General features: G+C 41.2%; 1 protein-coding gene across 1 annotated transcript in view; it reads right to left on the reverse strand.

Annotated features, from left to right (window-relative positions):
- The window catches only part of DNAH7 (dynein axonemal heavy chain 7), a gene marked incomplete at its 5' end in the record, with an annotated part of 175,496 nt that overhangs the window by 139,311 nt on the left and 21,014 nt on the right, over positions 1–15,171 (reverse strand). Inside the window, 8 exons of the mRNA XM_080671125.1 lie at positions 642–769; positions 1,777–2,049; positions 4,096–4,275; positions 5,096–5,279; positions 7,488–7,607; positions 10,646–10,771; positions 13,039–13,111; positions 14,795–14,975. Of these exons, the coding sequence (XP_080527251.1) occupies positions 642–769; positions 1,777–2,049; positions 4,096–4,275; positions 5,096–5,279; positions 7,488–7,607; positions 10,646–10,771; positions 13,039–13,111; positions 14,795–14,975 (1,265 nt within the window). The remainder of the gene's footprint in view (positions 1–641; positions 770–1,776; positions 2,050–4,095; positions 4,276–5,095; positions 5,280–7,487; positions 7,608–10,645; positions 10,772–13,038; positions 13,112–14,794; positions 14,976–15,171) is intronic.

Genomic DNA, 15,171 nt, shown 5'->3' on the forward strand with positions numbered 1-15,171 from the left:
TCTTTTTCTCTCCAGTACCATAACCATACAAACCCCCCCCCCCCCCCCCAGAACTGAAACCAGAAAAGAGGCTGCCAGGTCAGCAGGGACACCACTTGTTGGAAGACTAGCGATATGTCCTAAGGCACAGGTGTTCTGCTTCAGCATTCTGCGAGGTGACCTCGCACAGGTCAGGTCTCCTAAGAATCTTGAGGTTCGTCAACCAATGGGCTCTTCGTTGAGATGAAGAGTTTCCATGGATTGAAGAGTAACGACAGCAAGATGAAGCTCCAGATGTGCGGGTCCCTAAGGACCCAGGACAACGACCCGACCGCGTGCATCCACTTTGAAGACCCCCTTTGGGTACTGACGACGCAACTTTACAAATAGGAACGCAGGTAAGGCCCACCTGGCCCGTGCAAGTGAAATGCAGAGCATTTTCATGCCACTTTCATTAAAACAACTGGAAAGGTTCCTGGGGTGAAAAGAATACTAGCAATCACCAAATAACACAAAAAGCCAAATGGAAATAAATTCAGCCGTTATCTTTTCTTTCGGGGTCACTCATGACACCATTGTAAGCCACTTATGTAGTTGAATGACAGTTGATTCTATTTCACATCATCCCCCCAATAAAAATTTAATCAAAATCACATAAATACCTTGTATTGACTTCCTGATGGTCTCTGAACATCTTAGCTATAAGTTTTCCACAAATAACCTCTGCTCGCTTCACCAAAGCTCTGATTAAATCCTCACAGCGCATCTCAAACATTCCTAAGCGAACAGTCTACAATGCCAAGTGTTAGAAGGTTAGTAAATATGATCAAAATGAAAGGTTCCTACAATTTTGCCTTTCTGACAACATTAATTGTGTGTGTGTGTGTGTGTGATCTAATAACACTGAGGGTGGTTTTTTTCATGTCATGAAGGCCGGTTTTTTTAAATACTTATTTGTTTTTATAGCTATCTTTTGGGTAAATCTCTTTGAAGAGTTTGTTATCTTGAAAGCCAATTCTACTTCAAGATAATAATAAATATAAAAACTTTGGAGAACTATGTTATTGCTTAACAGTGTAAGATTTAAATGTTATATTTGCTTTGTACACAAAAAGTAACATGTTCATAGTAGAAAATTTAGAAAATATCAAAAAAGGAGGAAATTTTAATTTACCAGTCTCCTGCTAAACAGAAGTAACCATATTTTGGTGAAATTACCATATTTTCCAAAGGAGTTATAAACACTAAAGTAAAAAAATTAAGTTCAGTGGCTCAGTGGATTGAGCGTCGGCCTGTGGGCCAAAGGGTCCCGGGTTCGATTCCAGTCAAGGGCACGTGCCTCTGTTGCAGGCTCCTCCCTGGCCCAGGCCCTGGTCAGGGCTCATGCAGGAGGCGACCAATTGATGTGTTTCTCTCACATCGATGTTTCTCTCTCTCTTTCCCTCTCTCTTCCACTTTCCCTACAAAATCAATGGAAAAATATCCTTGGGTGAGGATTAACCAAAAAAATAAAAATTTAAGTTCTGGGAATTGTTGAGGGGTCAAATCAAAGTGCTTAAAAAGTTAGGGCTGTAGTACACTTTCAACTCTTTGAGCGCCAGAACTGTGTCTGTTTTGTTCAGCTCCGTGCATCCTGGGTTTCCCACAATGCTTGGCACCTGGAAAGGCTCATTCGGTATTTTCCCTTCTGCTAGTCCTGGTCTTAGTCTCTCCCGGTGTGGCCTGAAGACACATTCTGGTGGCCCTGGGGAAACGCCATCAGGTACAGGGAAGAGCTGTACAAAACGGGCCGCCTACCTTTCTCGTGGTGTACTGTATGTCCTCTATAAGTTGCTGGTATTTGCGGATTTCTTGTATTATTCTCTCGTAATGGTGGTTTTCTGCAAGGAAAGCATCCACATCTCGCTCAGCTTTCCTGGTGATCAGGAAGTCGTACTTGTCATAGAGTTTGAGGTGCTCGATGGGGGCTGCGCTCTCTCTCATGATCACTTCCTTAACCTTTTCTTTGTGAGCTTCAATGATCTCATCCAGAATTATTGGTGCCAAGGTTGTTGGCTTAGAGTTACTGTCCTAAACAGAGGGGGGCGGAAAACAATGGTAGTAATTTAAAATGCCTTATGTAAAGGTAACTGTGTCATTTAGTTTTGTAAAAAGGCCAATCTTACCGTATTGACATTATTTTTTATTCACAAGGTCTTTTTGATTTTCTGTTCTCTAAAGTAAGATATGCAGTCTTTCTATTTTAGTGTTTTCTGGGTTTTTTTGTATATTTTAAATATCTAGGTTTCATATAACTTTTTATTTTTTCATAAGGCTACCTACCTAGTCTATGTTTTGCTTTTCTCTACGGATGAAAGAACAGTCACTTAAAAATGTACACCAAGTAGGAGAATATAAAAACAGCAAACTCCACATTTTATTTGCCCAATTGTATATGCTAGTTTTATGAGGCGATGTTTGCATTGTACACTATTTTTAAAAATAAGGCATTTTAATGTCACATCATCATGTTTTTTGTTTGTTTTTTTATCACAGTACGTTTTCACTTTGAGGAGTAATGTGTCTAGAGAAAGGAAAGACTGTTTCCTCATTATTGACCTTTGATTAATGAACAGCAACGAGAGCAGAAGAAAATCCCGCGGTGCGAAATTTGCGTTCCGCTATCATCATTAGCATAATGGTGGGCAAGAATGGATCAGGCATGATTTCAAATAAGCAACCAAATCTCAACAGCGTTTCTCCTCTTTTTCAAATAAGAGGACAAATAAATGTGCCTACATGGTTTACCAACTTGAACCAAGTTAGTGGGTGTTCCGCAGCATTCAAATTAATAATATCTAAGGATTCTTTTTTTTTTTTTTTTTTTTGGTGGGGCTTAGGGCATCTTTTTTTTTTTTTTTTTTGCACAGGATTTATTAAGAAAATCAAGATACAGTGAATCTATTGAAGCAAACAAATCAGGTTTCTGGGCTAAAGCTCTCTAAGGATTCTTTAAGAGAACTAATTTAGTGAGGTATCCAGGGTGCATTTGACCACTATGCCTCCTAGTGGGCATTTCAGGAAATTATTTTGCTTAGAACTACAGATGCTTCATGAGAACTTGAGTGAATCCCACCACCCACCAACTCACCCCTTGGCTCCGGGGATGAGAATGTTACCTTCTCTCAGAAAGAACATTAGACTAAAGCCATCTCTATTATGTACTGTATGCCATGTAAAATCATTGGATCTAATGTAAAGCTCATTAATGTTCATTATGGAATGTTTCTCAAATGTATTAACAGCCTGTGTAATTTTTAAAGGCTATAGATTCATTTTTCTAAAGAGAACTGGAGACCAGTACTTCAGAACTGTATTAGAAAGTATTGTTTTCATGTGACTTCTAATCAGTTCCTATCAAGAGCGAAGAGAAATGATATATCAGATGAGATAGTTCAGAGTTCAAAAGCATCTCAAATTATACCAAGAGATGGTGATGTACGCGGACTCACAACACTTTAAGTTCCTCGTAGGTTTGCCTACTGTGGGGGGAAAAGGTTTAATTAAAAAAATTAATTTCCCCTTTAATTTCTATCAAAATTTGTGTAAGAAACATCTATCTGAATTCCACCTCAGCAGTTGCTGCCAAAGATCATTAAGAGCATGCTCATTATCTTACTCAAAGGCCTCTCTAAAGCTGGTATTTAGGTGGTATTCTAGTAAAGCCATCTCCAACGACACAGACTTTGGTAAACCATCCTCCTCCATGCATCCTTCTGTCTCTTTCCTGTGTGAGTGACTTGTAAGATCTCTGTTTCTCCCTGGGCATGAACTCTGGGCAGAGACACTTCCCGTTTCTTCTTGCTTTCTCTTTCCATTCCTGTTTGATCATCCCAGAAAGTACGTTAGCCTGGGTCTTCTCTCTCTGACCAGAAGGTTCCAGTGGAAGACTGGACTGAGAAACTAGGGATATTGTTGGGGAAGTTAATGGGAAAACAGTATTCTTTTGGAGCAAAACTTCCTTATAAGTCAATGTTACTAGGCTGTTTAAATTCTCCAAAGCAGAGGATCCCTGTCGACACCTTTTGAAATGAGTATCATGCCAACTCAAGCAATCAGAATATACATGCTACTTACCCACTTGGAATACAATTTTGTCTCAACCCTCGGCACAAAACTGACAGCTTTAATCATGACATCGTAAATATTTAAAAAGATGTCTATATAGTCTTCGAACTGAGGTTCAAACTTAATGGTGTCATTATCAAGAAGCAGTCTCATGATGAAACCTGGATGTTCAAAAGCTCTAACAGAATCCTGCAAAAAAAGTATATATTCATGGGTAATTGTTTACTAATTAGTGTCTTACTTTCCATACGAATGACTGTGAACCTACTTTTGCCCCACCCTGCACATGTGAACTGCTATAGACTGAGAAGTGTGCTGGCCCCATTGGAATATGGGGAACCCACCGCTCCTCTTGCGCCCTGGACGGCTAAGCTGAAGAAGAGCTACGGAAAAGGGCAAGTGACTCCCAGCTGGATTTGCTGGCGTCTAGCAGCCATGGGGCCTATAGATTCTGGGAAAAGGAGGGTGTGCATGGCAGCGGGGCTCTAGAATCGGGCAAAAAAGAGCCCAACAGGACATTCAAATTCCCAAACAAAAAAAAAAGTCCCAGGTCCTGCCCACACCGCAATAGGACCTCTTCCCGAAATAGAAGAGTTTCTCATGGAAACTTTCCTCGGCCATCGTGACCCAAATTTCCTAATTGTGGGAATTTTCACATATTTCTGCTGATCCTCACCAATGTGCTGATCGATACCCACATATCCTAAACACACAGGTTGACATTAACTTTGTACTGTTGTTTTTTTAAACAGATAAGCATAATAGGTCTAAGGACATACAACGTGAGGCAAAAGTAGGTTTATAGTTGTATGAGAAACACAGTCTATTCTTGTGTTATTATTTATTAATTATTGTATCATTTTCCAAAAGAACAGCTGTAAACCTAATTAGGCCCCACCCTGTACTTTCTGCTGTCCCACTGGTAAAGGCATTTTAGCCTTTCTTCCCTGAAGAGATTGAAAATGAGTCAGTTAGTCAATGCATATTGGTGTAACTGGACCAGTCTTACTGGGGGCTGTGCGATTAAGTCCGTGAAGTCCTGCATGGAGGCCAAAGTGAGGTCCTGCAGCTGCAGGGTCATCAGCGTAGCAGCGCAGTTGAAAAAGGACTCCAGCTTGGCACTGCTCTCGCCGGTGGGCAGTTGCTTCTTTTTATTGCCTTGGTAATAAATGTTCTGCACTTCTGGAAACCACCTTGAAAGAACAACAGACTCTTAAAAGCTCATGTTCTTAGTGAATTACCCCTTTCACACTGAGCGTGAACAGTAACTGCTGGACAGCTGAAGGCCTTCGCCGAGAGGCACGGTGCTAAGTGGCATTGCCCGCTGCCTGAGTGTACGCGCTGGCCTATTTCACATCTCCCAGGAACGGACACTTGCATCACAGCCAATAGAAAATGACTCAGTGGTGTGATGCTGTGAGGAGATGTAACTCCTAGAACTATGATGGATACACTTTTGGAATAAATATGACAACTAACTTTATTGACTATTACAGGGTACTCCTGCTGTCCGGGCTCTCCAACGTTCTTCAGGGAATGGATTTGCTTAAAGCTAGCATGTGAACAACTGATTGAGCCAAGGGAGGGCTTGTAGGGTTCAACCCAGTTGGCATTTTATGCTGTCCTATCTGTTCCACGGTGACTTGAAAACAAGGTACAAATCAACTAAATCAAATAGATTATATTTTTATTCCCCTGAATGTAAAATCCTGAAACAGTGAATGAGATTAAAATGTGTGTGTATCCTGCCAAAACCGGTTTGGCTCAGTGGATAGAGCATCGGCCTGCGGACTCAGGGGTCCCAGGTTCGATTCCGGTCAAGGGCACGTAACTTGGTTGCAGGCACATCCCCAGTGGGGAGTGTGCAGGAGGCAGCTGATCGATGTTTCTCTCTCATCGATGTTTCTAACTCTCTATCCCTCTTCCTTCCTCTTTGTAAAAAATCAATAAAATATATTAAAAAATAAATAAATAAAATAAAATAAAATAAAATGTGTGTGTATCCTTATGATAAAAGGAAAACAGTGAAATTCATAGATAGAGACATCAGGATGATAATAGGTGAAGTTTTCTGTTTATAAAACCACTGTCCAACATTACGAAATTAAGGAATACTGATACCTCTTTCACAAGAGATAATGGATTTTTTAAAACGGGGAATCCATAACCTCGGGAGCTGCCTGAGTGCTCGAAGAACAAGCTAAGCTTTAAATATATGCATTCACCCATTAACAAGTACGTATTAGTGTCTACTCTGTGCTGGGGGCATGTCATGAGAGATATAAAACTTCATGACATCATCCCTTCTCTCATAATAATGAAGGCCATGTGTCATGGCAGCAAAACAGCTTTGAAGTCATAGGACAGAGATGTAATTTCCCATTTATTAGTGAAAAAGGGTTATAGTGAAGATGGCAGTTTCACCAAAGAATAGACAGAAATTATGCCCAGCTGACCTATGAACCAGGAGGTCAGGGTTTGATTCCTGGGCAGGGCACATGCCCGGGTTGTGGGCTCGAGCTCCAGTGTGGGGCATGTAGGAGACAGCTGAGCCATGATTCTCTCTCATTATTGATGTTTCTCTCTCTCCCTCTCCCTTCCTCTCTGAAATCAATAAAAATATATTTTTTAAAAAAAAAAATAGATAGACATGAAATGAGAAAGACCCTGAGAAAAGGATGTGGAGTAGAAGTAGAATAGTAAGTAAAACAGGTAAGGCAGGTGAAGCTAATATAGCTGATCGTGTCACTGCCTATACGTAGAGATCACAGGCTAGAAAACAGGAGGAAATAAGTGTGTGTGGGGGGGGGGGGCGGGGAATGCTGTGAGGACTTTTGCAGAACTTGGGAGCTAAGTGTTCGAACTTGGGACAGCCTTACCCGTTAAGATGAAGCCCTGGTGCAATTATCATTTGACAAATCTAACCTCCAATGAGATTGTCAACTTCTGTAAAGGATATATTTTCCCCACCTAATCATTCTTTAAACTCTTCTGCATCTCTCATCCAAAAGAAAAATGAAAAAAGCACAGCAACTTGCATGTGTCAATAGTAGATGTCAAATAAATATCTGGCAGGTAAGTAGTTGACAATCATTCCCCCGGGGGACAATAAGGATGAATCTTGAGGGTGTTACGCTAAGCGAACTAAATCAGAGCTGAGGTGGGAACCAGACATTAAGAAAAAAGTAACCAACGATCACAATCATTTTGGTTTCTGTACAATCTGTGCTGTGTAGAACATTTGGGTAGACATCACAGACCAAAGCAGTTAACCATCTCATATTTAACTCTTAAGCAGAAATGATTATAAACTTGTTAAAATTCAATTTTCTACAAGCAGTTAAAATGCAGAACCCCACCAATCCCATTTTTAAATTCATTATCCTCTGTCAAAACTTTACGTTTTAAGCAGAGTCTCTTTGGCGGTTTCGAGGTGTCTCATGATGATGGTCTGAAAATTCGACAGCTCTAACGCCTCCTGGCGATTGTGAAATTCTTCTGTATCAACTAAACGTAATTTCCTGTGAGATAAAAATGAACAGTGGTTTTATATTTAGTATTTTGCTATTTTGTCCCTTCTAAAAAATATATTTCTAAGTTTTATCACTAAAATTTGTGTTCCATAAAATTAAAAATTCAAGTACATGAGATAACATAATTTTAAATATAATTAATATATTTTGCATGTGACTTTCCAACTTTCCCAGCACCATTTATTGAAGAGGCTTTCCCCACCCATTAGACGTTTTCGGCTTGTTTATAAAAATGTATTTGCCCGTGTACATGTAGTTTTACTTCTGGACTCTCAATTCTGTTTCATTGGTCTGTGTGTATGTTTTTCTACCAGTACCGTTCTGTTTTGATTACTGTCACTTTGTAGTAGAATCTGAAGTCAGGGAGTGTGACACCTCCAGCTTTGTTCTTTTTTCTCAGGATTGCTTTAGCTATTCGGGGTCTTTTGTGGTTCCACTTGTCCCCATACACAAAAATTAACTCAAAATGAATTAAAGACCTAAATATAAGACCTGAGACAACAAATTAAGTTGAAGATAATATAGGTACTAAACTTATGGACTTACTATATGTGGGTTACTATTAGTATAATTGGATTACCTATTAGTATAATAGGATTACCTATTAGTATAATTGTGTTACTCACTACAATTTAACTATAGATTTCTTCCCTATTTCCATGTGATTAAGTGATTTCTATATTATTTGAAAGATAGTAACCACTATTAAAAACATCACAGTTAATTTTTACTTAAAGGTTAATATAAAATCCTGGCTAGTAAACAAAACACATTTCAAATCGATTTATTCATACTCCTTTCACAAGCAAAATTAATCTCTTAGATCATAAAGCATTCAGTACAGGGCATGGCTGCTGAGAACCAAGATCAACAGTTATTAATATAAATGTGAGAAGCCTGGTCAGAAGGCTGAATTGGGCTCTTTGAATATTCCAGGGTGAATATTTGCTTTTTATTACCTACTGCTGACTCAATGGCTTGAAGCAAACTCCCCCAACCTGATAATCTTACTGTTCACTAAACATGACCATGGATAGGTCTGTGTGCATTCCTAAAAGGCAATTGTGTATTCTAGCAAATAAAAGCAGCCGGTACAGAGACTCCGTGGGACTTGACTACTACAGTTAAGCTTTCTCTGGCTTCCCCCATCATTTCCAAATTTATATTTCTTGTCTTGTGTGTCAATTTGCACATCAGCTCTTTCTCCAAGCCTCTGAGCCCGAGGCCACCCTGGCCGTGGCTTTTCACACATGGCTGGCCCACGAGGACAGAGTGGGGTAGCGTTGCAGGCACACCTTTGCTGAGGTGGTGGGTACGCGGGACCACTGGGTGGTGTGGCGTAACGGCTGAAACAGGATGCTTTGAAAGCTCCGCCTAATAGCACGTCTAACAGACACAGCCTAGCCCTCTATGAACAAGCTGAGCCGTGGGGCCCACCCAGCCCAGGGTGTTCCGGCAGCTCCACCTGTGAGTGGCTGAGAGGAAACCACGTGGTGGCGGGAGAAAAGGCTCACAGACCTCATCTCCCCCGCCCCACACGCCCCCAGGCCAGGATGCCATCCCCTCTGCCATAAAACAGGGCCCATCCGTGTTTGGAGGGGGCTGTTGGGAGGCCTTCTTTAAGAAAAATAGCATATATGCATTACTTTTGCATATTTACAAAGACATATTCCCAGAGCCCTGGAAGTGGCCGTTCGAGGAAGGGGAGATGACGAAGCTGGAGCTTCTAAAACACGAGGCGAACCGTCCTCAGGCCGGGGCCAAGCTCGCCAGCTTCACAGTGCCCACCAGAGCTCCTCCCGCTGGCCCCGCCCCCACCGGACAGTGCCCGGGGGGAGGGGGGGGTGATGCCTGGCCCGGGTCACCTGGGACCATCACTCATGCCACTAGCATGGGCAATATTGTCTAGGTAGTGGCCAGTGTTCTGTGGGATTTAAAACAGGGCATGGCCCTGACCAGTGTGGCTCAATGGATAGAGCGTCAGCCTGCGGACTGAAGGGTCCCAGGTTCGATTCCGGTCAAGGGCATGTACCTTGGTTGTGGGCACATCCCCAGTGGGGAGTGTGCAGGAGGCAGCTGATTGATGTTTCTCTCTCATTGATGTTTCTAACTCTCTATCCTTCTCCCTTCCTCTCTGTAAAAAATCAATAAAATATATTAAAAAATAAAAAATAAAATAAAACAGGGCATGATATGCCCAGCGGAGTGGCTCAGTAGTGGAGCATTGACCTATGAACCTAGAGGTCAGCGTTCAATTCCCGTCAGGGAACATGCCCGGGTTTTGGGCTCGATCCCCAATGTGGGGTGTGCTGGAAGCAGCCAATCAATGATTCTCTCTCATCATTGACATTTCTATCTCTCTCTCCCTCTCCCTTCCTCTCTGAATTCAATAAAAATATATTAAAAAAAAAAAACACAGGGCATGATAATTCATCCCCTGAACTGTAATTACCCCTTAAAGATTGTGTGAGAAGGGAAAAGGGGGTAAAAATGGGAGATATCTGTAATACTATCAACAAAAAAATACATAGTTAAAAAAAAAAAGATTGTGTGATATCAGGGTATGGGATGGGGAGGGGAGAACTGGATGAGAGAGAGAGGCAGTGTTTGCTTTTTTTTTTTTTTTAAATATATATTTTATTAATTTTTTACAGAGAGGAAGAGAGAGGAGAGGGATAGAGAGCTAGAAACATCGATGAGAGAGAAACATCGATCAGCTGCCTCCTGCACACCCCCTACTGGGGATGTGCCCGCAACCAAGGTACATGCCCTTGACCGGAATCGAACCTGGGACCTTTCAGTCCGCAGGCCGACGCTCTATCCACTGAGCCAAACCGGTTTCGGCAGTGTTTGCTTTTTATTCCATACATTTCTATATTGCTCATTTAAAACCATGCTTAAATAGTTACATTGCATTTGTGATATTTTTAATATTTGTCCTTAAAGTAGAAAAGAAATAGTTAAGATGCCATACGATAATTTCCATTTCAGAAACAAACAAAACTCAGCCAGGCCAGGACACTCACTTGAAGGTGCTGTGCCACAGGTCCAGCACCGCCAGCATCGTGGGGTTCATCGAGTTCAAGTGATCCCTAATGTAGCTGCTCGCGGCCAAGAACGATTTTCTCCAAGGTTTCGGGAGAATTTCCATTCTGAAAACAGAGAAAATATTATGTAACCTTCTCTACAGATCAAAAGAAAGTATTTGTATAGCTAATGTACTTTTTGAGAGATAATGGTTTAATTTTAATTAAAAATATGATGCATCCCTCATGGTAATAACAGTACAAGTCATGCTCTTTATAATTTATTACAATCTCAGGACCATAATGCATATGAAATTAGATCTGAATTTTTATCACGTAAGGTGTTTTTTTCTCTAAACAGTTTGTCCTATTGAGTCCAAAAATAAGTTATAATGATCAAAGAGAAACATGTTATGCTATATATATACACACACATACATCTTAAAAGATTTTCTTAAACAGGACACAAAACATTTAACTTTTCCTTTATTTTTAAAACATTGCAAGGATATAGTCCTTCCTCCTATGGAAATGCCCTTGAAACTCACCTCTGTTAATGTGTGAGGGGCATCTACAAAATCGGACACTAATATTCTCACTTAAAGTCACTTCCTCTGTAAGTCCTATGACCTAAATAACCATCTTCTCCATATTAAAGATGTGCACCTTCATCTTTCAGAGCATATTTAAACATTTACACTTTATGCTTATAATTTTTTACCCGCATTGATTTTTTTAAACTTTTTTTTTCATATATTTTATTGATTTTTCACAGAGAGGAAGGGAGAGGGATAGAGAGTTAGAAACATCGATGAGAGAGACATTGATCAGCTGCCTCCTGCACACCCCCCACTGGGGATGTGCCCGCAACCAAGGTACATGCCCTTGACTGGAATCGAACCCGGGACCCCTCAGTCCCCAGGCCGATGCTCTAGCCACTGAGCCAAACCGGTTAGGGCTACCCGCATTGATTTTAAACAGCCAGTTTTGTTTTGTTATGCAGTAAATTTAATCCAGGTTTTTAGTTGTGGCCACACCACCTTTACAAGGGTAACTTTTGTCTATCTCCAGGAGAAAAGCTGTTCTCCATGCAAGATGGAAATGGCTGCAAGACTTTTTATTTCTGTCATCATAGGAAACAATTTGGGAAACTTTAAATTGGTATAAAAGAAAAAAAAGTAAAACTGAATTGGTTACCTAATTATATCAGCATAAATTCCAGTCTTCAAACTAAGGAATTTATTCCTAAATGGTAATTATTTTAGGGAAAACATATAACAAGTGAATTTTCCCATTATGTGTTCCATAGTTTAATCCATGTAATCCATTAAAGTATATTTTATGTATGCATACTTCCTGCCACCTTCCCAATGTGGTTTGGGGCATTCAAATTGCCATCAAACTTTTATATCCCTACTGGAGGCCCGGTGCACGAAATTCATGCCCTCGGAGAGGGGGGCGGTCCCTCAGCCCAGCCTGTGCTCTCTCACCGTCCGGGAGCCCTCGGGGAGTGGACCTAAGCCATCAGTCAGATATCCTTAGTGCTGCTGCAGAGGCAGGAGAAGCTCCCACCACCGCCGCTGTGCTCGCCAGCTGTGAGCCCGGCTTCTGGCTGAGTGGCGCTCCCCCTGTGGGAGCTCACTGACTACCAGGGGGCAACTCCTGCGTTGAGTGTCTAACCCCTGGTGGTCAGTGTGCATCATAGTGACTGGTCATTCTGCCGTCAGGCTGAAACGACATCCCCCGAGGGGGTCCTGGATGGAGAGAGGGCACAGGCCAGGCCGAGGGACCCCACTGGTACACAATCAGGGCCGGGGAGGGATGCAGGAGGTTGGCCAGCTGGGGAGGGACTGCTGGAGGGCTCCAGGGCATGTCCGGACTGTCTCACTTAGTCTCAATCAGCCGCACCCCAGCAGCAAGCTAACCTACCGGTCAGAGTGTCAGCCCCCTGGTGGTCAGTGCACGTCATAGGGAGTGGTTGAGCGGCCTTAGCATATCATTAGCATATTATGCTTTGATTGGTTGACCAGACAACTGGACGACCGGACACTTGCATATTAGGCTTTTATTATATAGGATTATATTTGCAGTCTGTGCTGGGAGCTGTGTATGTACAAAGGTTTGATTCAGGTTCTTCCACCAGGCACTTACGTTTTAACCACCTAGTCGTCCACCTGACCACATGTCTATTTGTCTAACCACCTATCCATCAATTTGTAAAGTAATATGGTAGGGCTTAAATACATTAGTAAGCAAAAACAGTGGCCAGTTGTATATATGAAATGCATCAATTATAAACATATATGTGAGAAAATAGTACCGGTGTATAAAGAGTTACACATACACAGGAATGGTCACATAATCAATATTTGCAGATAAACTTGATTGCTTACTCAGCACGATGGGGTGGAAGTTCGTCCGTCTTTTTATCATCTTTCTCTCTAGGATCTTTTAAAACAAAATCAACTGGAAGAAAATAGAAAAGTTCTGATCAATAACCTTATAATAATTACAGTATGTTTACAAGCAATTGCAAAATGAATTTAATTAAAACTGTGAAAGTTATATTCAGTTTTTAAAAATAAGCGATTTGTGCATTTATGATTACAAGAAAATAAAATCATGAGAAAAATCTATGATGTCTTTGTCTTTGAGAATGTTTCTTAACAATGTCCCTGTTCTTCCATTTGCAAATAGTAATAACTTTCATATCACAGCTTCCTTTATAGCTGTTCCACAACAGGCAGTTCTTGTTGAATTGAAGGTCAACAACACAGAATAGGAGCAGTAGTGTCCCTTCACAGAGAAAAATACACGCTTTGCCTGTTATTCCCTTTCATTGCTTAGGAGCATAAAACAACCTTGTTATAAATCAGTAGAGTGAGCTGCTTTCGCTTCTCTCTTCTGTGGTCTTTAATGCTAATTCTGATGTTCCAGCACATGTTTCAGGATGCTCTTTCTAAGATGCAAATATGTATTACCCCTCTGCTGAAAACCCTCCCGCGACTTGCCCGGACCTCCCAACGCTGTAAAAAGGCAGGTGGGGCCCCTCGAGTTCCGCCTTCCCACAATGCCCCTGTGCTTCGGCGGTCAGAAATGCTCCCAGCCAGGAAGAGGCTCTCCTAGGCCCAGCATGTTCCCGGGTGCCTGTTCCTCACCCTCCAAGGCTCAACCCAGGTGGCTCCAGGGTCCTTCCCAACAAGGCAGGCACCGCCCCTCTCCCTTCCACGTGTCCTCTGCTTCCCTCCTTACTGCACTCACTACTCTGCTTTGTAATTTAGAGATTTGTCCATCCCCCTATGACACTACTAGTATGAACATCTGGGGGGCAAGAATTTGGCTCTTTATGTTTATGTTGCCAGGACACCCTCCCTGAAGGGGCCCCAGACCAGTCCAAAGCATTGCACTTTCTCCAACTTTGAGCATAGCATCAATTCTACACAATTCTACCACAGACAGCTGGAGAGTCTTTTTAAAAAGCGTAGGTTGGAAGGTCCAGTCTCCAGACATTTTAATTCGGATGGGTTCAATAGTCAGCACTTTTTAAACGATTCTGATGATTAGTCGGTCTTAGAATGTATTGGTCCATACTGCAAGTCAACAAACTTTTTATGTATAGGGCCGGATTGTAAGTATTTTCAACTTTGTGAGCCATAAGGTCTCTATCACAACAACTCAACTCTGTTCTTATAGGTCAAAAACAGTCATAGGAAACATGCAAATGATTGTATGTAGCTGTGTCCCAATAACACTTTATTTACAAAAACGGACAGTGGTCTAGACTGAGCCTGTGAGCTGTAGATTGCCAACCCTTAGTCCATAGCAACAATTTTGTAATTAATCACATTCTTCTTTAAGATATCAGTAATATTCATGCTAATTAAATAATTATCATTTTATAATCTTCAGTTCTGTTCTTTGTTGAAGGGATATATTCATACAGATAGAAAGATCATGTTTTTAAAAAATGTTTGCCATACTTTACTAATAAAACTTACCTACAATCTTAAGCAATGTAACAGCAATGTAAGAAACAGCATAATAAATGTAAGAAACAGTTACAAGTATAGGTATTAACTTTTAAGTTAAAAAATTATCTTTAATGAGACATGCATGCAAATTAGAAAGCAAAAGGGAATGCAGGCTCACCTATGGACTTTTTTACACTAAGAAGATAATCTTCTCTCATTTCATCAGATAGCGTGAGTATGCTGTCAGTGAGGACTTTCAGATGCTGGGGGACCAAATTCAATACGTTCTCTAGCCAAGAATCTTCCATAGGGGCTATGTGGTCCGTATCAATCCCATGGTGAATATAATAGTAATATCTCTACATAAAGGAGAAGAAATGTAGATGGATTTAGTGCTATAATAAAAGAAGTGTGTTTTCAGACATAAAACTACTGAGTAAAATTAAAGGTTGAGGAAAACAAACTATTTACAAGTAATAAAAAAGTATTTTGCACACCTCATGTAGGCATGGTTTGAGATTACCTAAGTTTAAAAAATATGCATGATGTTGCATG

The sequence above is a fragment of the Plecotus auritus genome (assembly GCF_963455305.1).
Source record: "Plecotus auritus genome assembly, chromosome: 5".
Classification (NCBI taxonomy): domain Eukaryota; kingdom Metazoa; phylum Chordata; class Mammalia; order Chiroptera; family Vespertilionidae; genus Plecotus; species Plecotus auritus.